At 47.3% G+C, this 22,623-nt stretch overlaps 2 gene segments (V, D, J or C); both read left to right on the forward strand.

Moving 5' to 3' along the window:
* LOC100076420 overlaps nucleotides 1-22,623 on the forward strand; it is a 301,688-nt gene that overhangs the window by 114,493 nt on the left and 164,572 nt on the right. The window contains 1 exon segment of the C gene segment in view: nucleotides 101-118. Coding sequence covers nucleotides 101-118 — 18 coding nt within the window.
* On the forward strand, nucleotides 18,260-19,554 carry LOC120638757. The segment is given in 2 exon segments: nucleotides 18,260-18,431; nucleotides 18,624-19,554. Coding segments are annotated over 2 exon segments (348 nt in total).

The raw sequence follows: 22,623 nt of genomic DNA on the forward strand, positions 1-22,623 counted from the left end.
TATCCCAGCAAGAGTCCCGAGTACATCCTTGCCAGAGGAGCCAGGGGATCAACCTTTACAAACACTGCAGCTTTTGCCAAAGAGAGATTCTCTTCCACAGCTACTTATGACTCTACGAGTTTATCCATCAGAAAGTTGAGTCTGAGCGACACGGCCACATATCACTGTGCTCTTAGTGATGCACAGTGATGGACCCTCATACGGGAGATGTACAAAATCCCCCAGTGGAGAGGAAGGGGAATAACTCAGGAGAGACAGTGGGAAGTGATGAGAATCCTGAGGTTCCTTCTAATTGTTTTTTACAAGAATAAAATGAGCCCATTTGACAGAGAGTGAGGAGAATGGAGAGTTTAAAGCTATCGATTCTGTGTCCTGAATGCCCAGGAGTCTGGTTTGCTTTGGAACCAGCCACCTACAACATAAAGGTCATGTTCACAAGAAAGTTTTCAGTAGAAAAATAAATCTCTAAAAATCTCTTGTCCAAAAATAGCCAACCCGAGAACATTCCTCTTTGAAGAACTTTCCTCAGAATTTCTGCACGAGGCCGGGAGGGAGCCGTTGCTTCAGTGACTGTAGAATATATCAGAAGAGGGCAGTGTTTCTAACCCACCTTGCTCTGAAGCCAGGGTTGAAGAGAAGATAGGAGCCGGGGATGTAAATGAGGTAGAAGCATGAGATTGAATCTCTGAGGGCGAGGGGTTCACTGTGTGAGGGAAATTAAATGGCAGGAATCAGGTCTGATTGTCTGGATAGTCAGGCTGAGAATCACTCAATCAATCAATGATATCTATTGAGCATTTGTTGTGCTCAGAGCACTGTACTAAGTGTTTGGGAGGGTACAATGCAACAGAGTTTGTAAACACGTTCCTGCCCATGAGTAGCTTACAGACTGGAGGGTACTAAGAACTGTCTGTGAGAGTAAGGGAGCAGGATTGGAGAAAGTGGCGACGGGAGGGGCCGGAGAAGGAGACCATCATGAAGAGTCCTGGGTTACAGATTCTGTGGCTTTGGTTCCCAAAGATGGATGTGAGCAGTTTCAATTTCCTACACAATCCCACAACCCACTGGGAACCGGAATGCATGAAAATGTCTTTCAGTAGACATCTCTCAGGGACACTACAGCTGCAGACCTCCCGCCTCCTCAGCCTGTTTAATTAAACTCCTCCCATTTCATCTCTGGAGGTGGAGCCCAGAGCTCCTCCTTTGAGTGGGGTCTGCTGGGAGAGAGTCCACTGTGGCCGTCACAGCAGAATCCAGGTTCACAGTCTGTCAGGTCCTGGGGCTTCAGGAGACATGAGGGGGACACCATGGGCCTTGGCTGTTCTAACACTGACTCTTCCAGGTAAATGTTTTAGCAATGTTCATATTTATTAAATCCTTACTAAGAGGAAGCACTGTTCTAAGTGCTTAATTCTTAGTTATTCTTCCCCCAAGCCTCTGCTCCAGGAACACGAACATCTCTGGAGTTAACGTTGGGTTTGGGGTGTTTTTGCAGGAGCCGTGCTGGGGGACTCAGTCACGCCTGGGGAGGACCAGGTGTTTGTAGCTGAAGGGAAGTCGGTTACTCTCCGCTGCTCCTATAGCACAACAGCTAGCAGCAATGTCTATCTGTACTGGTACCGCCAGTATCCCAGCCGAGGTCCTGAGTTCATTCTCTACAGAGGAGCGAGGGGATCAACTCTTCAGTACACTGCAGACTTTGCCAAAGAGAGGTTCTCTTCAATAGCTAGTTACTACTCCACAACTTTATCCATCAGCAAGTTGAATCTGAGTGACAAGGCCACATATCACTGCGCTCTTCAAGATGCACAGCGATAGAGGTCCATAGGGGAGATGTACAAAATCTCCCAGTGGAAAGAAAAGGGAATAACCCAGGAGAGGCAGAGCCCAGAGCTTCTCCTTTGACTGGGGTCTGAAGGGAGGGAGTCCCATTGCAGCATTCACAGAAGAATCCGGGTTCAAAGAATGTCGGGTGCTGAGGCTTCAGGAGACATGAGGGAAACCCCGTGGGCCTTGGCTATTCTAACATCGACTCTTCCAGGTAAGTGTTTTAGAAATGCTAGTATTTATTAAGTGCTTACACCAGTCTGAGTGCTTTGTTCTTATTCTTCCTGTAATCTTCTGCTCCAGGGATGTTAACATCTCTGGAGCTGACGTTGTGTGGTGGGTGTCTTTTCAGGGGCCGTGCTGGAGGACTCGATCAGACCCGAGAAGGACCAGGTGTCTGCAGCTGAAGGGGAGTCAGTGACTCTCCGCTGCTCCTATAGCCCCACAGATAGCAGCTATGTCTACCTGTACTGGTATCGCCAGTATCCCAGCCAAGGTCCTGAGTACATTCTCTCCAGAGGAGCCAGTTCATCATTTTATGATAATACTGCAGCTTTTGCAGAAGAGAGGTTCTCTTCAATAGCTACCAGTGACTCTACAAGCTTAACCATCAGCAAGTTGAGTCTGAGCGACACGGCCACGTATCACTGTGCTCTTGATTACGCACAGTGATGGAGCCCCATAGAAGCGATGCAAAAATCCCCCAGTGGGCCGAAAGGGGAATAACCCAGGAGGGACACTCAGTGGAAAAATGGCAACAATCCTAAGGCTCATTCTGATTGTCGTCCATGTGAATAGAATGAGCCCATCTGACAGGTAGTGAAGAGAATGGAGAAACTAAAGCAATTGAATCTGTGTTCTGAAAGCTCATAGATCTGTGGGATTTATTTGGGCCTCTGAACAACACTCAGTTGGATTCTCTTCAGTATTAATACCTCTGGAGAAGGGACAGAGACTCAAAAACACTGGCCTGAGTGAGGTCTTTGTCCCATCCTAATCACTCCCCCTGGAAACCACCTACCTACTGTGGCCCCCCACTGTCTTCTCTCACCACAGACCTGACATAAATCTGGGTGCACTTGTCCTTGACAGGATCATGACCAGTCTGCTCCCCAACCAACCATCCATTCATTCCTCTTCACGGGTTGTGAGACAGTTCTGTGACAAGGTGCCCCAAATTCTAGACTGAACGAGGTAGATTCAAAACCAACAGAAGGATAAATTATCATCCAGTGGGTTGTGAAAATTTAAATTGATATGAGGAATATTTGTGTAGTCACAAAAGATAAATGAGTTTAATGACAGGGTTTATAATAGGAAATGAGAAGGTAGTTAAAGGTGTTAGAAGAAATAGTTAAGGCTAGTAGATGGTACAGAGGGAAGATTTCTCCAGACTCCTGGACTGGATGGTTGGCACTGGAGAGCTGGATTTGGGAGATGGTGCTTGGGGCTGTGGGAGTGGGTGCGTTCTCTGGAGGAGTGGGAGTGTAAATAGTGGGGAGGAGAACCCGGTCTGGGCCCTTGGGGACTCCTGTGATTGGAAGATGGAGGACAGAAGAGGAGCCAAGGAAAGAAACTGAGAAAGAGCCCTTCAAGAAGTTATTCTAAGCCCCCACTTCACCTCTTCACCCTTCCTTCTGATACACCTATGCAATTGGGTCTGTGCTTTTTTAAGCACTTTAATTTCCATCCCAACCTAGCTTTTCAACATTTATGTACACATCCACCTGTCATTTATTTTAATGTCTGCCACCCCTTCTAGTCAATAAGCTCCTTGTGAGTAGGAATCATTTCTACCTACTCTATTGTATTATATTCTCCCAATTTCTTAATACCGTGTCGTGCACATATGAAGTGCTCAATAAACAAATCAATCAGAGATTGATAGGTTAGTTGCCCTTTGCTCAGACCCTCAGTGACACGGCAATACTTACCTAGTGATAGGAACCTCACAAAACCCATCATAACTGGCTGACTTCCATGCCGTGCATGGTCTCCTCCCAGAACTGTGGTTGCTACATACCAAGTGACCAGTCCCAATCAGACACTGGTTACAAGTGGGGTTTGGGACTAAAAAGTAAAAAAAAACTCCAATATGAGATTTTTCTCACTGAGGAAATTTATTCAGCAATTCTCACTTATGCCAGCTGGAGGTAGTGTTTCCATTCCAAGAACAAAACCACCCTCCTCTGAAGCCTTGGATGGAGGCAGACGTGAGGCTGTGGAGGTGAGGAGGTGGAGACTAAGAAATGTGTCTATGAGGGGGAGGGACTGACTGTATGAGGGGGTGAGGATGTAGAAGCACAGCTGACTGGCTGTGCAGACAGGCTGGGAATCCCCATCAGCCAATCAAGGCACCAAGGCCACTTCTGTCTCCACACTCTTCCATGGCTTTTGACCCAAGGGATCGTGTCCTTAAATCCGCTTTTTACCATGACTTCTGGGACCCTGCGCTGTTCTTCTTCTCACAGCTCCTTGTTCTCTTTGCTGGTTTCTCTCCCTCAGGTCAACAGCAGATAGCGGGCAGCTCCCCAACTGCAGTGGCCAGTGACGGGTCACTGCTTTGATCAAATCCCAGCCTTCCATTGTGGAACAACCAACCATTACCTAGTGTTCTCTGGATTTTTGTCTCCCTGTGGAGCATGTTGGGCTTCTTCTGTGCTTAGCATTTTGTACCAGCCCTTAGAGCAGGGCATTGCACTCAATAAAGTTACGAATATACACCACGGCTGTTCCTACCATTTGCATGATGCCTGTGTGACCCAGAGAGCATGGAATGGAAGTAGAAATGCCAGATTGGCATCCAAAGCCCAGAACTGTGGAATTGCTGGAGATAGGGCTTAGAACAGTGCTTGGCACATAGTAAGCGCTTAACAACTACCATGGTTATTTTTTTATTATAGGGAGGGAGGAGGATCGGAGCCTGTGGGCAAGGGAGGAACCAGGGAAGGAGACTGTCATGGAGTCCTGGGTTACATATTTGCAGCTCTGGTTCCTGGAAATCAGATGCAAGTGGTTTCAATTTCCTGCACAGGTACAAAGACTTCTGGGAATTGCTTGAGACAGATTATCACTAGACATCTCTCAGGGATAGACAGTTGTTAATTTTCCCCCTTCTCGGGTTATTCAATTAAGCTCCTCCCATTTCCTCTTCTGATTGGGGTCTGCAGGGAGGGAGTCCCATTGCAGGCTTCACAGTGGAATCTGGGATCCAGGTCAGTCTGGTGCTGGGGATTCAGGAGACATGAAGAAAGTCCCATTGGTCTTGGTTGTTCTGACACTGACTCTTCCAGGTAAATGTCTTTGTTATTCTGCCCCAAAGCCTCTGTCCCAGCAGGACCTCCATCTCTGGAGCTGACAATCTGTGTTGGATATTTTTGCAAGAGCCGTGCTGGGGGACTGGATCCAACCTACAGAGAGCGAGCAGTCTGCAGAAGAAGGGGAATCAGTCTCTCCGCTGCTCCTATAGCACCACAGCGACTGGCTCTGTCTCCCTATACTGGTATCGCCAGTATCCCAGTCGGCGTCCTGAGTTCATTCTCCTGAAAGAAGCCAGGGGATCAACATATGAGTACAATGCAGATTTTGCCAAGAAGAGATTCTCTTCAAAAGCTACTTACAAATCCACAAGTTTAACCATCAGTGAGCTGTTACTGAGCGACACAGCTATGTATCACTGTGCTCTCAGAAAGGCACAGTGAAAGAGCCCCATAGGGGTGTTGAACAAAATCCCCCACATTGGCAGGAAGGGGAATAACCAGGCAGAGAAACTCAGCTGAGGCTTGAGTCGAGTCCTGACCCTCACTTTCCTTCCATTTCTCCAGGGAAAGTAGAATGGAGAGTGTTATTTATTCTCTATCCTTAATGGCAGTAAGTCAGTGAAATTCGTTAGGCCCACAGAGCAACCCTTCACTGAATTCTCCTCTGTGTTAGTTCTTCTGAAGCAAGAGCAGAGGATTTCTCCAAATGCTGGCCTGAGCCTGGTCCTGTCCCCTAGCACTTTCATTCCCACTGCACGTTATCTACCTGCTGTGGCCCTTTGCTGCCTTCTCTCACTGTAGATATGAGGGGCATTTGAGAACAAGTGGTCCTGGAAGGAATGTAGCCAGTCGGCTCCCTATTGCATACATCACTCTGCGGAGCCCCTGGTTCCTGTGAAGAGGCTCCCAAATCCCCTCACACTGTCGCAAAATGTCCCACCTTGAAGCTGGAAAAGGGTAATTCAAAACATACAGAAGGTAGAGATGGTACGTCCACAATCACAGAGATAGGTGATGGGGATAATACCTTAACTTCTCTGTGCCTCAGTTACCTCATCTGTAAGATGGGGATTAACTGTGAGCCTCACGTGGGACAACCTGATGACCCTGTATCTACCTCAGCGCTTAGAACAGTGCACATAGTAAACGCTTAACAAATACCAACATTATTAGTACCCTTCCCCACAGCGCTACTGGTCTCACTCTCAGTGGTGGTGCACTGGGTTAGGTGGACCATTGTTCTGACCCAGGGTGGCACAGTGCTTGGTCCACTGATCTGTAGCCAAAGGAAGGGAATCCCCATCAATCTCTGGCAGTACCTGGTTTACATCTCTCACCTGGACTTCTCCCCGCAAAGTGTTGGTTTGCCTTTGAACCGGGGACCTAACGCCATAAAGATCATGTTCACAAGGGGAGTTTCACTAGAAAAATAAATCTTGAAAAATTTATTGCCTGTTAGAAAATAACCAACCTGAGAGCAATGTTCTTTGGAGAACTTTCCACAGAATGTCTATAAATGGGCAGGAGGGAGTTGTTCCTTCAGGGACTCTAGATCATGCCATGAGACGGCAATGTTTCCATCCTAAGAACCAAGATGCCTTGCCCTAAAGGCACCGTTGAAGGGTGGAGTGGAACTGGGGATGTAGATGTAGATGAGAATTAATCTCTAAGGCCGAGGGACTCAATATATGAAGGCCAGGAAGTGGCAGGAATCCATGCTGATTCAGGCTGCAGAGACAGGCTGAGAATTAATCAATAAACAGTATCTATTGAGAGCTTACAGTAAACAGAGCTCTGTACTGAGCGCTTGAGAGAGTACAATACACAAGACGCTCTCTGCCCATGAGGAACTTACAGTCCAGAGGATACTAATTACTGCCTGTGAGCGGAAGGGAGCAGGATTGTAAGTAGTGGCCGTGGGAGGAGCCAGACAAGGATACTGTCATGGAGTCCTGAGTTGCAGATTCTGGGGCTTTGGTTCCTGAAGATCGGATGTGATTGGTTTCATTTTCCTGCACAATTGCACAGTCTTCTGGGAACTGGAATGCATGAGAATGTTTTTCACTAGACATCACTCAGGGACACTACAGCTGCAGACCTCCCGCCTCCTCAGCCTGTTTAATTAAACTCCTCCCATTTCCTTTCTGGGGGCAGAGCCCAGAGCTTCTCCTTTGACTGGGGTCTGAAGAGAGGGAGTCCCATTGCCGCATTCACAGAGGAATCAGGGTTCACAGTCTGTCGGGTGCTGGGGCTTCAGGAGACATGAGGGAAACTCCATGGGCCTTGGCTATTCTAACATTGACTCTTCCAGGTAAATGTTTTAGAAATGTTAGTATTTATTAAGTGTTTACAACAATCTAAGTGCTTTGTTTTATTCTTTCCGTAATCATCTGCTCCAGGGATGTTAACATCTCTGGAGCTGACGTTGTGTGGTGGGTGTCTTTTCAGGGGCCGTGCTGGGGGACTCGATCAGACCCGAGAAGGACCAGGTGTCTGCAGCTGAAGGGAAGTCAGTGACTCTCCGCTGCTTCTATAGCACCACAGCTAGCAGCAATGTCTACCTGTTCTGGTACCGCCAGTATCCCAGTCAAGGTCCTGAGTACATTCTCCTCAGAGGAGCCAGTTCATCAGCTTTTGATGATACTGCAGCTTTTGCAAAAGAGAGGTTCTCTTCAACAGCTATCAGTTACTCTACAAGCTTAACCATCAGCAAGTTGAGTCTAAGCGACACGGCCACCTATCGCTGTGCTCTTCAAGATGCACAGTGATGGACCCTCATAGGGGAGATGTACAAAATCCCCCAGTAGAAGGGAAGAGGAATAACCCAGGAGAGACACTCACTGGGAAGTGACAACAAGCCTGAGGCTCCATCTGAGTGTCTTCCACATGAAGAGAATGAGCCCACCTGGCAGGGAGTGAGGATAATGGAGAGTTCAAAGCTATGGACTCTGTGTCCTGATTGCCCACGAATCTGTGGGATTCATTTGTGCCTCTGAACAATTCCCAATTGAGTTCTCTTCAGTACTGGTGCTTCTGGAGCAAGAATAGAGTGGGACTCAAAAATCCTGGCCTGAATGAAGTCTTTCACCCATCCTAATCAGTCCCCCTGGACATCACCTAATGTAGTGGATTAAACAGATACCTAGGAGTCAAAAGGTCATGGCTTCTAATCCCAGTTCTGCCACTTGTGTGCTGTGTGACTGTGGGCAAGTCACTTCACTCCTCTGTTCCTCAGTTACCTCATCTGTAAAACAGGGATTAAGACTGATGGGTCAGGGACTGTGATTAGCTTGTGTCTACCCCAGCACTTGACATTTAGTAAGCACTTTACAAATAGGAGAAGCAGCGTGGCTCAGTGGAAAGAGCACGGGCTTTGGAGTCAGGGCTCATGAGTTCGAATCCCAGCTCTGCCACTTGTCGGCTGTGTGACTGTGGGCAAGTCACTTAACTTCTCTGTGCCTCAGTTCCCTCATCTGTAAAATGGGGATTAAGACTGTGAGCCCCACGTGGGACAACCTGATTCCCCTATGTCTACCCCAGCGCTTAGAACAGTGCTCGGCACATAGTAAGCGCTTAACAAATACCAACATTATTATTATTATTATTAAATACCATAATTATTATTATTATTATTATTATTATCACCTAACTACTATGTCCCTCTGCTATGTTCTCTCATCACAGATTGAACATCTTTGTGGGAACACTTGACCTTGACATAATCATGGCCAGTGTGCTCTCACTCCAACCATCCATCCATTCCTAATCCTGGGATTTTGTGACAGTTCTATGACAAGGTGACCCAAATTCTAGTTTAAGGGAGGTAAATTCAAAACCAATTAAAGGATAAACTATCCCCCAGTGGGCTGTGAAAATTCAAGTTGGTACAAGAAATATTTGTGTAGTAATAAAATATCAATGGGCTTAATAACAGTGTTCATAATAGGAAATGAGAAGGTAATTAAAGTTGTTAGAGGAAGTAATTAAGGCCTTTAGCTGGTGCGGTTATCTAAGGGTGTGGGTTTCTCCAATCTCCTGGACTGGGGCTGTAGGCGCACGTGTGTACACAGGAGGAGTGGGTGTGGAGGGAGTGGGGAGGGGGACCCAGGCTGGGCCCTGGGGGACTGCTGAAATTTAGGGATAGAGAGCAGAGGAGGAACCAAGGAAAGAAAGGAGGCCTTCAAGAGGCTACCTTGACTAAGCCTTCACTTCCCCTATTCGCCCTCCCTTCTCAATCGCTTATGCCCTTGAGTCTTTTACACAGTCTTTGATTTCCATCCCACTCTAGTCCCTCAACATTTCTGAACTCATCCATCTGTCATTTATTTTAATGTCTATCTCCTTTGAGGCTATAAACTCCTTGTTAGTAGGAATCATGTCTACCTATTCTATTGCATGGTATTCTCCCAATTGCTTAGTACGTTGCGGTGCACATATTTAGTGCTCAATAAACAAATCAATCAATGTTTGATAGATTGGTCAGACCCACAGTGACACAGTGATCCTTACCTAGTGATAGGAACCCCACAAAACTCATCATAACTGGCTGACTTCTGTTGTGTGCATGGTCTTCTCCTAAAACCATTGGTTTTTCTACATGCCACGTGACCAGTCCCAATCAGATCCTGGTTACAAAAGGAGTTTGGGACTAGAAAAATCTCTCCAATATGAGATAATTTTCTCACTGAGGACATTTACTCAGCTATTCTCAATTATATCAAGTGAGGGCAGTGTTTCCATTTTAAAAACTAAATGACCCGGTTCCAAAGCCTTGGTTGGAGGCAGGTGTGAAGGGATGGACAAGAAGAGGAGATGGGGGAGTGAGTCCGTGAGAGGGAAGAGCTTGTAGTGTAGTGGGTACTAAGAACTGCCTGTGAGAGGAAGGGAGCAGAATTGGAGTGAGTTTCCAGTGGAGGGGCCAGAGAAGAAGACTGTCATGGAGACCAATTCCGTGACTTTGGTTCCCAAAGAGCAGATATGAGTGTATCTGCACAATCGCACAACCTTCTGGGAACTGTAATGCATGAGAATATGTTTCAATAGACATCTCTCAGAGACATTACAGTTTCAGAATTCTCCCCTCCTCCAGCTCTTTAATTAAACCCCTCCCATTTCCTCTCTGGGGGGTGGACCCAGGGGCCGCCTCTTATGACTGGGGTCTGCAGAGAGAAAATGTCATTGCCGTCTTCACAGCAGAATCCAAGTTCACAGTTTGTTGGTGCTGGGGCTTCAGGAGACATGAGGGAAACTCCATGGACCTTGATTATTCTAACCCTGAGTCTCCCAGGTAAATGTTTTAGCAAAATTGGTATTTATTAAGTGCTAACTCTGTGGACATATTGTTCTAAGTGCTTTGTTCTTAGTTTTTCTCCCTGCAATTCTCTGCTCCAGGGAGTCTAATATCGCTGGACCTGACATTGTGTGTTGCGTATCTTTACAGGGTCCGTGCTGGGGGATTCGATCACACCTGAGAAGGATCGCATGCCTGTAACTGAAGGAGAGTCAGTGACTCTCCGCTGCTCCTATAACACTACAGCTAGCAGTTATGTCTACCTGAACTGGTATCGCCAGTATCCCGGCCAAGGTCCTGAATACATTCTCTACAGAGGAGCCAGGGGATCAACAGCTAAACACACTGCAGCTTTTGCCAAAGAGAGGTTCTCTTCAACAGCTACTGATGGCTCGACAAGTTTATCCATCAGAGAGTTGATTCTGAGCGACACGGCCACGTATCACTGTGCTCTTAATGATGCACAGTGATGGAGCCCCATAGGGGAGAGGTACAAAATCCCCCAGTGGAGGGGAAGGGGAATAATCCAGTTGAAATGCTCAGTGGCAAATTACAACAATCATGAGGCTTCATTTGATTGTCTTCCACATAAAGAGAATGAGTCCACCTGGCAGCACGTGAGGATAATGGAGAGTATGAACCTATGGATTCTGTGTCCTGAATGCCCATTAATCTGTGGGATACATTTGGGCCTCTGAACAACCCCTTATTGAGTTCTCTTGAGTACTGGTACCTCTGGAGCAAGGACAGAGTGGGACTCAAAAATACTACACTGAGTGAAGTCTTTGTCCCATCTTAACCAGTCACCCTGGACATCACCTACCTATTGTGGCCCTTCTCTGTCTTCTCTCACCATAGAAGGGACATCTATCTGGGAACACTTGGCCTTGACAGAATGATGGCCAGTCTGCTCCTCACTCCAACCATCCATCCATTCTTCTTCCTGGTCTGTGCAACAGTACTGTGACAGTGTGACCCCAAATTCTATTTTAAGGGAGGTATATTCCAAACCAACTGAAGCATAAACTATCACCCAGTGGGTTGTGAAAACTGAATTTGGTACAAGAAACATTTGCGTAGTAACAAAATATCAGTGGGCTTAATGACAGTGTTCATAATAAGAAATGAGAAAGTAATTAAAGATGGTAGAGAAAATAGTTAAAGGCCACTAGCTGGTACAGTTATCCAAGAAGGAGGATTTCGCCAATCTCCTGGATTGGGTGGTTGACAGCTCTGAGAGCCGGTGTGTTCCCAGGAGGAGTGGGTGTGGAGGGAGGGGAAGGGGGACCCAAGCTGGGCCCTGGGGGACTCCTGAAATTCAGGAGTGGAGGGCAGAGGAGTAGCCAAGGAAAGAAACTGAAAAAGAGGCTTTCAAGAACCTACCTTGACTAAGCCTTCATTTCCCCTATTCACCTATGCCCTTGGAGCTGTTCCCTTTTACACTCTTTGATTTCCATCCAACTCTAATCCCTCACCATTTATGTACACATCCATCTGTCATTTATTTTAATGTCTGTCCCCCCTGCGTGCCTATAAGCTCCTTGTGAGTAGGGATCATGTCTACCTACTCTATTGTATTGTAAATTCTCCCAATTGCTTAATAGGATGTTGTAAACACATTAAGTGCTCAATGAACAAATCAATCAATGATTGATAGGTTACCCTTTGCTCAGACCCACAGTGATGCAGCAAACCTTGCCTAGTGATAGGAACCCCACAAAACTCGTCATAACTGGCTGACTTTTGTCATGTACAAGGTCTTCTCCTAAAACTGTTGGTTTTTCTACATGCCATGTGACAAGTCCCAGACCTATCCTCCCCCCCCCCCCCCAGTAGAACAGTAGCACGTAGTAAGGGCTTAACAAATACCATCAACATCCTGGTTACAAAAGGAGTTAAGAATTTACTAGATCACCAGATTTACCAGAGGAGGGCAGGGTTTCCATTCTAAGGACCCGAAACACCTTGTCTTGAAACCAAGGTTGAAGAGTGGAGTGGGCCTGGGCATATAGATGAGAAAAAAGAAGGAGAATGAATCTTTGAGGATGAGGGTATCACTGTGTGAGAAGCATGGAGTAGCAGGAATCATTGCTGACTGGCTAGGCAGCCAGGCTGAGAATCAATCGATAAATGATATCTATTGAGCTCTTGCTGGGTGCAGAACACTGTACTAAGCATTTAGGAGGGTACACTACAACACATTTTGTAGACAAATTCCCTGCCCACTAGGAGCTTACTGTGTGACCCTGGGCAAGTCACATCACTTCTCTGTGCCTCAGTTACCTCCTCTATAAAATGGGGATTAAGACTGTGAGTCCCACGTGGAAAAGGAATTGTTTCCAACCCGATTTGCTTGTATCCATCCCGGCGCTTAGTACGGTGCCTAGCATATAGTGAGTGTTTAACCAATACCATAATTATTGTAATAATAATTATTATAATTATTACACAACTGAGAACTGAGAACTGCCTGTTAGAGCAAGGGAGCAGGATTGGAGCGAGTGGCATGGGAGGGGCCAGAGAAGGAGATTTTAATGGAGTCCTGGGTTACAGATTCTGTGGCTTTGGTTTACAAAGATCGGATGTGAGCCGGTTCAATTTCCTGCATAGCTGCACGACCTTCTGGGAACTGGGATGCATGAGAATGTCTTTCATTAGGCATTTGTCAGGGATGCTACAGCTGCAGTCTGTTTAATTAGACTCCTCCCATTTCCTCTCTGGGGGCAGAGCTCAGAACTTTTCCTTTGACTGGGGACAGCAGAGAGGCAGTCCCACTGTAGCGTTCACAGCAGAATCCAGTTTCATAGTCTTTTGGGTGTTGGGGTTTCAGGAGACATGAAGGAAACCTCAGGGGCCGTGGCTTTTCTGATATTGATTCTTCCAGGTAAATGTTTTAGCAGTGTTGATATTTACTAAGTGCTTACTATGTGGAAGCACTCTTCTAGGTGCTGAATTCTTACCTCTTCTTCCCGCAATCCTCTGCTCCAGGGACACTAACATTTCTGGAGCTGACGTTGTTTGGTGGGTGTCTTTGCAGGGGCCGTGCTGGGGGATTCGCTCACACCTGAGAAGGACCGGGTGTCTGCAGCTGAAGGGAAGTCGGTGACTCTCCGCTGCTCCTATAACACCACAGCTAGTGGCAAAATCTACCTGTATTGGTACCGCCAGTATACCGGCCAAGGTCCTGAGTACATCCTTGAAAAAGGAGCCAGGGGATCAAATTATACAAACAATGCAACTTTTGCAATGGAGAGGTTCTCTTCAGAAGTTTCCGACATCTCCACAGATTTAACCATCAACAATCTGAGTCTGAGCGACACGGCCACATATCACTGTGCTCTTAGTTATGCACAGTGATGGAGCCCCATAGGGGAGAGGTACAAAATCCCCCAGTGGAGGGGAAGGGGAATAATCCAGCTGAAATGCTCAGTGGGAAGTGACAACAATCCTGAGGCTCCATCTGATCGTCTTCCACGTGAAGAGAATGAGCCCACCTGGCAGGGTGTGAGAATAATGGAGAGTCTGAACTTATGGATTCTGTGTCCTGAATGCCCAATAATCTGTGGGATTCATTTGGGCCTCTGAACAACCCCTTATTGAGTTCTCTTGAGTTACTGGTACCTCTGGAGCAAAGACAGAGTGGGACTCAAAAATACTGCCCTGAGTGAAGTCTTTGTCCCATCTTAACCAGTCACCCTGGACATCACCTACCTATTGTGGCCCTTCTCTGTCTTCTCTCACCATAGAAGGGACATCAATCTGGGAACACTTGGCCTTGACAGAATGATGGCCAGTCTGCTCCTCACTCCAACCATCCATCCATTCCTCTTCCCAGTCTGTACAACAGTACTGTGACAATGTGACCCAACTTCTGGCTTAAGGGAGGTAGATACAAAACCATTCGAAAGATAAACTATCACCCCATGGATTGCGAAAATTGAATTTAGTACTAAAAACATTTGTGTAGTAACAAAATATCAGTGGGTTTAATGACAGTGCTCATAATAGGAAGCAAGAAGGTAATTAAAGATGCTAGAGGAAATAGTTAAGACTAATAGCTGGTGCAGTTTATCCAAGAGGGAGACTTTCTCCAATCTCTTGGACTAGGAGGTTGGGGCTATGGGAGGGGGTGTGTTCCCAGCAGAAGTGGTTGCGAAGGGAGGAGGGAAGGGGACCCAGGCTGGGCCCTGGGGGACTCCTGAAATTCAGGAGTGGAGAGTAGAGGAGGATTCAAGGAAAGAAACTGAAAAAGAGGCTTTCAAGAACCTACCTTGACTAAGCCTTCATTTCCCCTATTCACCTATGCCCTTGGATCTGTTCCCTTTTACACTCTTTGATTTCCATCTGACTCTAATCCCTCACCATTTATGTGCCCATCCATCTGTCATTTATTTTAATGTCTGTCTCCCCTGCATACCTATAAGCTCCTTGTGAGTAGGGATCATGTCTACCTACTCTATTGTATTGTAAATTCTCCCAATAGGATGCTGTAAACACATTAAGTGCTCAATAAACAAATCAATCAATGATTGATAGGTTACCTTTTGCTCAGACCCACAGTGATGCAACAAACTTGCCTAGTGATAGAAACCCCACAAAACTCGTCATAACTGGCTGACTTTTGTCAGGTACAAGGTCTTCTCCTAAAACTGTTGGTTTTTCTACATGCCATGTGATCAGTCCCAGATCCTATTCCCCCGCAGCGCTTAGAGCAATAGAACAGTAGCACGTAGTAAGGGCTTAACAAATACCATCAACATCCTGGTTACAAAAGGAGTTAAGAATTTACTAGATCACCAGATTTACCAGAGGAGGGCAGGGTTTCCATTCTAAGGACCCGAAACACCTTGTCTTGAAACCAAGGTTGAAGAGTGGAGTGGGCCTGGGCATATAGATGAGAAAAAAGAAGGAGAATGAATCTTTGAGGACGAGGGTATCACTGTGTGAGAAGCATGGAGTAGCAGGAATCATTGCTGACTGGCTGGGCAGCCAGGCTGAGAATCAATCGATAAATGATATCTATTGAGCTCTTGCTGGGTGCAGAACACTGTACTAAGCATTTAGGAGGGTACACTACAACAGATTTTGTAGACAAATTCCCTGCCCACTAGGAGCTTACTGTGTGACCCTGGGCAAGTCACATCACTTCTCTGTGCCTCAGTTACCTCCTCTATAAAATGGGGATTAAGACTGTGAGTCCCACGTGGAAAAGGAATTGTTTCCAACCCGATTTGCTTGTATCCATCCCGGCGCTTAGTACGGTGCCTAGCATATAGTGAGTGCTTAACCAATACCATAATTATTGTAATAATAATTATTATAATTATTACACAACTGAGAACTGAGAACTGCCTGTTAGAGCAAGGGAGCAGGATAGGAGCGAGTGGCATGGGAGGGGCCAGAGAAGGAGATTTTAATGGAGTCCTGGGTTACAGATTCTGTGGCTTTGGTTTACAAAGATCGGATGTGAGCCGGTTCAATTTCCTGCATAGCTGCACGACCTTCTGGGAACTGGGATGCATGAGAATGTCTTTCATTAGGCATTTGTCAGGGATGCTACAGCTGCAGTCTGTTTAATTAGACTCCTCCCATTCCCTCTCTGGAGGCAGAGCCCAGAAGCTCTCCTTTGATTGGGGACTGCAGAGAGGCAGTCCCACTGTAGCGTTCACAGCAGAATCCAGTTTCATAGTCTTTTGGGTGTTGGGGTTTCAGGAGACATGAAGGAAACCTCAGGGGCCGTGGCTCTTCTGATATTGATTCTTCCAGGTAAATGTTTTAGCAGTGTTGATATTTACTAAGTGCTTACTATGTGGAAGCACTCTTCTAGGTGCTGAATTCTCACCTCTTCTTCCCGCAATCCTCTGCTCCAGGGACACTAATATTTCTGGAGCTGACGTTGTTTGGTGGGTGTCTTTGCAGGGGCCGTGCTGGGGGATTCGATCACACCTGAGAAGGATCGAGTGTCTGCAGCTGAAGGGAAGTCGGTGACTCTCCTCTGCTCCTATAACACCACAGCTAGTGGCAAAATCTACCTGTATTGGTACCGCCAGTATCCCGGCCAAGGTCCTGAGTACATCCTCGAAAGAGGAGCCAGGGGATCAAATTATGTGAACAATGCAGCTTTTGCAGTAGAGAGGTTCTCTTCAATAGCTTCCGACATCTCCACAGATTTAACCATCAACCATCTGAGTCTGCGCGACAGAGCCACATATCACTGTGCTCTTAGTTATGCACAGTGATGGAGCCCCATAGGGGAGAGGTACAAAATCCCCCAGTGGAGGGGAAGGGGAATAATCCAGCTGAAATGCTCAGTGGGAAGTGACAACAATCCTGAGGCTCCATCTGATCGTCTTCCACGTGAAGAGAATGAGCCCACCTGGCAGGGCGTGAGAATAATGGAGAGTCTGAACTTATGGATTCTGTGTCCTGAATGCCCATTAATCTGTGGGATTCATTTGGGCCTCTGAACAACCCCTTATTGAGTTCTCTTGAGTTACTGGTACCTCTGGAGCAAAGACAGAGTGGGACTCAAAAATACTGCCCTGAGTGAAGTCTTTGTCCCATCTTAACCAGTCACCCTGGACATCACCTACCTATTGTGCCCCTTCTCTGTCTTCTCTCACCATAGAAGGGACATCAATCTGGGAACACTTGGCCTTGATAGAATGATGGCCAGTCTGCACCTCACTCCAACCATCCATCCATTCCTCTTCCCAGTCTGTACAACAGTACTGTGACAATGTGACCCAACTTCTGGCTTAAGGGAGGTAGATACAAAACCATTCGAAAGATAAACTATCACCCCATGGATTGCGAAAATTGAATTTAGTACTAAAAACATTTGTGTAGTAACAAAATATCAGTGGGTTTAATGACAGTGCTCATAATAGGAAGCAAGAAGGTAATTAAAGATGCTAGAGGAAATAGTTAAGACTAATAGCTGGTGCAGTTTATCCAAGAGGGAGACTTTCTCCAATCTCTTGGACTAGGAGGTTGGGGCTGTGGGAATGGGTGTGTTCCCAGCAGAAGTGGTTGCGAAGGGAGGAGGGAAGGGGACCCAGGCTGGGCCCTGGGGGACTCCTGAAATTCAGGAGTGGAGGGCAGAGGAGTAGCCAAGGAAAGAAACTGAAAAAGAAGCCTTCAAGAGGCTACCTTGACTAAGTCTACAGATCCCTATTCGCCCTCTGTTCTGCATCAGCTATGCCTTTGGGTCGGTACCCTTTTACACTCTTTGATTTCCATCCCACTCTAGTCTCTCAACATTTCTGTATTCATCCATCTGTCATTTATTTTAATGTCTGTCTCCCCTTAGAGTCTATAAGCTCCTTGTTAGTAGCGATCATGTCTACCTATTCTATCACACTGTATTCTACCAATTGCTTAGTATGGTGATATAAATATATAAAGTGCTCAATAAACAAATCAATCAGTGATTGATAGATTAGTTATACTTTGGTCAAACCCACAGTGACACAGTGATCTTGACCTGGTGATAGAAACCCCACAAAACTCATCGTAAGTGACTGACATCTGCCCCGTGCATGGTCTTCTCCTAAAACCGTTGATTTTTCTGCATGCCATGTGACCGGTCCCAGTCAGACCCTGGTTACAAAAGGAGTTTGGGACCAGAAAAATCTCTCCAATATGAGATATTTTCTCACTGAGGACATTTATTCAGCAATTCTCAATTATGTCGTGGGGGCAGTGTTTCCATTCTAAGGACTATTCGACCCCGCTCCAAAGCCTTGGTTGGAGGCAGGTGTGAAGCTGTGAACAAGAGGAGGTGGAGATGGGGGAGTGAGTCTGTGAGGGGGAGGGGCTTACTGTGTGACGAGGATGAGGAGATAGGAGCAGAGCTGATTGTCAGTGTGGCCAGGCTGGGAACAGCCTGTCTGCCTGGACCTCTCGTCTAGGAGAGAGAAACGGCTCCTTGGTCTGGGGAGCCTGGTCAGAGTCCCAGGGACCAGAATCAAGTCCTCAGTGATCCCATCACGAAGGGAGGATGGAGAAGCCCCTGGGAGCCTGGTTACTGATCCTGTGGCTCCAGCTGGGCTGTGAGTTTGGGGTTCACGGAGTCAGAACAGGGAGCCCCAGGGAACGTTCCCCAGGAGGCCGAGGGACGGAAAGAGCAGGGCTCAGGGTGGCTCAGCGGGTGTTTCCTGGGGGGCCCGTGGGGAGCAGGTGGGATTTCTGGAAACTGCCAAATTGACGAGGGTCCTCTGTGTCTGCCATTGTCTCCCTGACAGGGGCGAGCGGCCAGAACAAGGTGGAGCAGACTCCTGTGTCCCTGAGAACCCGCGAGGGACAGAATTGTGCCATGAAGTGCAAGTACACAATCAGGAACTTTTATGGTTTGTATTGGTACCGGCAGCATCCTGGAAAAGGCCCTGAACCCTTGTTCTACCTGAGTTCAGATGGGGAGAAGGAGAATGGGAGATTCACAGCCAATCTCGAGACTAAAGATAGCTCCAGCTCCCTGATCATCAGAAACTCCCAGCTTGAAGACTCAGCCACCTACTTCTGTGCTGGGGAGACACAGTGATCCCCAGACACCTGCTGCCTGTGCAGAAACCCTGCCCGCAGCTGGGACTGCTGCTCACTCACTGTCTTGCCTGTCATCAACTAGCCTGTGCAAACTATCAGGACCCCATCAGCTCTTCATGGCACCAAGACCACTTTTGTCCCTGCACTCCTCCATGGTCTTTGATCTTGGGGATCATCTCCTGAAATCTCTTTTTGACCATGAGTTCTGGGACCCTGCAATCTTCTTACATCTAACAGCTCTTTTTTCTCTTTGCTGGTTTCTCTCCCTCATCCCAATAGCTGACAGCGACCACCTCCATGGCCGAGGTGATTTTCCTCCCTGACTATCCCAGAACGACACCCACATTCTGCTCTTCTTGCGTAGGTTTGATCTGGAAATTGTTCTCTCCAACAAAGTCCAGGTTCACCATCCTCAGTGGCCCTCTGTTTTCTGGAAATGGTGTCACCTGCAGCCTCCAATGATGGGTCACTGCTTTGACAAAATTCCGGTCTTTCCACTGTGGAACCACCAATCATTACCCAGTGTTCTCTGGAGAATACTGGGCTACTTCCGCATGTAGCATTTTGTACCAGCCCTTAGAGCCTGGCATTGCACTCAGTAAGTGATAAATAAACACCATTTCTACTAACATAACGCCTATGTGACTGAGAGGGGAGGAAGAGCCAGCTTGGCTGTCCGAGTCCCAAAACTGTGGAACTGCCTGTCAGGAGGGAGAAGGATCGGAGCCTGTGGGCCAGAAAAGGAGACTGTCACGGAGTCCTGGGTTAGAAATTTGGTGGCTCTTTTTCGCGGAAATCAGATGGGAGAGGCTTTAATTTCCTGCACTATCACACAGCTTTCTAGGAACTGGATTTCATGAGGAAGGTTATCAGTAGACATCTCCCAGGGCTTCTACAGTTGTTAACCCTCCCTCTTCTCAGGCTGTTTAATTAAACTCCTCCCACTTCCTCCCAGGGGGCGGGTCCCTGTCCACTCCTACCCAAATTGGGGTCTGCAGGGAGAGAGTCCTATTGCAGTCTTCACAGCAGAGTCCCACTTCAAGGTCAGTCGGGCGCTAGAGCTTCAGGAGACATGAGGAAAACCCCATTGATCTTGACTGTTCTGACACTGAGTCTTCCAGGTAAATGTTTTTGCTGTTCTGCCCCAAAGCCTCTGTCCCAGCAGAACCCCCCATCTATGGAGCTGACATTCTGTGTTGGGTGTGTTTGCAGGGGTCTTGCTGGAAGATTGGATCCTTCCTGCAGTGAGCCAGCAGTCTGCAGTAGAAGGGGGGTCGGTGACCCTCCTCTGCTCCTACAGCACCACAGTTACTGGCTCTGTCTACCTGTACTGGTATCGCCAGTATCCCAGCCGGGGTCTTGAGTACGTTCTCCTGAGAGTAGCCAGGGGATCACCTTATGAAAACAAGGCAGATTTTGCCGAAAAGAGGTTTTCTTCTACAGCTACTGACGACTCCACAAGTTTATCCATCGGAGAGCTGAGTCTGAGCGACACGGCCACTTATCACTGTGCTCTCAGTGAGGCACAGTGACAGAGACCCATAGAGGGGATGTACAAAATGGCCAGGAAGGGGAATAACGTTAGGGGAAATAGCATGACTTGCTAGAGTTGAGCTCGAGCCTGGGAGCCAGAAGGTCCTGCGTTATAATCCTGGCTCCATCACTTATCTGCTGTGTGATCTTGGGCAAGTCACTTAACTCTCTGTGCCTCAGTTCTCTCATCTGTTAAATGGGGATTAAGACTGTGAGCCCCATGTGGGTAATGGATTGTGTCCAAGCTGATTACTTTGGATATACTCCAGAGTGTAGAACAGTACCTGGCACATAGTAAGCACTTAACAAATGCCATAAAAAAAACAGTGAGAGGCACTCAGCTGAAGCTTGAGCTGTGCCCTTACCCTTGTTCTCCTTCCATTTGTTAGTTGGAAGGAGAATGGAGAGTTTTTGTATTTTTTCTCTCTACTTAATGGCCATGAGTCAGTGATATTCATTTAGCTCACTAAACAACCCTTAATTGAGTTCCCCTCTGTTTTGTTTCTTCTGGAGCAAGAACAGAGGATTTCTAAGACATGTTGGCCTGAAAGAGGTCCTTTCCCCTAGCACTCACATTCTCGCTGCACATCACCTACCTCCTGTGGCCCTCTGCTGTCTTTTCTCCCTGTAGAACTGAGGGGCATGCGGGAACAAATGATCCTGGAAGGGACATGACCAGTTTGATCCCTATTCCATCCATCGCCCTGCCGAGCTTATGGTTCCTGTGAAGATGTAACCCCTGGAAGTTGGAAAGGGGTAGATTCAATATATACAGAAGGTAGCTGGCACATTTACAACTATGAGGATGGGTGACAGGGTTGGCACCTATCACCTTTCCATCGGTGTCTCTCAGGGATGGTGCACTGGATTGGGTGGACCATTGGTCTGACCCAGGAAGACACAACACTTGGTTCTTTGATCTGTAGCCATAACAGGAGAATTCCCATCAATCTCTGGTGGTACCCATTTATATCCCTCACCCGGGATTCAATCTAAAAACATTAATAATAATAATGATGATGGTATTTGTTAAGTGCTTACTCTGTGCCACTCCTGTACTAAGCACTGAGGTGACTACAAGTAAATCAATTTGGACAGAGTCTCTGACCCACCGTGGGGCTCAGTTTCAATCCCCCTTTTCAAGATGAGGTAATTGAGGCACAGAGAAAGTGAAGTGACTTGCCCAAGTACATAGAGCAGGCCAGTGGTGGAGCTGGGCTTAGAACCCATGACCTTCTGACTCTCAGTCCTGAAGATCAGATACAGATCTGATAGAGATACCATACGGATCAGGTTCACAAGGGAAGTTTTACTAGAAGAATAAATCTCTAAAAATATCTCTTGTCCTGATCAAAAATATCAAACTTGAAAGCATTCTTCATTGGAGATTTTAGTCAGAATTTCTAGATGTGGCCAGGAGAGAGAAGTGTAGGCTGACCGTGCCTCAACAACTGTAGATGATGCCAGAAGGGGGTAGTGTTTCCATTTTAACTTCAGAAACACCCTGCTCTGGAAGTCATGGTTGGAGGTGGGAATGAGGAGGTGTGGTGAAGGAAGAGGATTTTGTGTCTGTGGGAGGGAGGACCTGACTGTGTGAGGGAGATGAGCTGGCGGGCACTGAGCTGACTGGCTGTTCAGTAAGGCTGACAGACCCCTGCTTGTCCAGGGGGCAGAAAGAGAAGCAGAAACGTCCAGGAGAGGGAAACAGCTCCTTAGGGCGGGGAGTCTGGTCAGCGCCCCAGGGACCAGAACCTAGTCAGAGACCCCGCCATGGAGGAAGGTTGGAAAAGCCCCTGGGAGCCTCCTTACTGATCCTGTTGCTCCAGCTGGACTGTGAGTTTGGAGTTACTTGGGGACAGAATGGGAAGGACTGGGAGGTGTTCTCCATTATAGACTGAGGGAAGGAGAAAGCAAGATTCAACTCGGCTCAGTGACTGTTTCCTGAGGGGCCTGTGGGGAGAAGGTGGAATTTCTGGAAAGTGCCAAGCTAACAACAGTCCTCTGTGACTGCCATTGTCTCTCTGACAGGGGTGAGCAACCAGGACAAGGTAGAGGAGACTCTTCCATCCCTCTCCACAAGGGCGAGACCAGCACCGTGACCTGCAGCTTTTTTATGAGGAATTTTTATATTTTGCTTTGGTACCGTCAGTATGCTGGACAGGGCCTCAA

This window comes from Ornithorhynchus anatinus, chromosome 13 (assembly GCF_004115215.2).
Source record: "Ornithorhynchus anatinus isolate Pmale09 chromosome 13, mOrnAna1.pri.v4, whole genome shotgun sequence".
NCBI classification, from domain to species: domain Eukaryota; kingdom Metazoa; phylum Chordata; class Mammalia; order Monotremata; family Ornithorhynchidae; genus Ornithorhynchus; species Ornithorhynchus anatinus.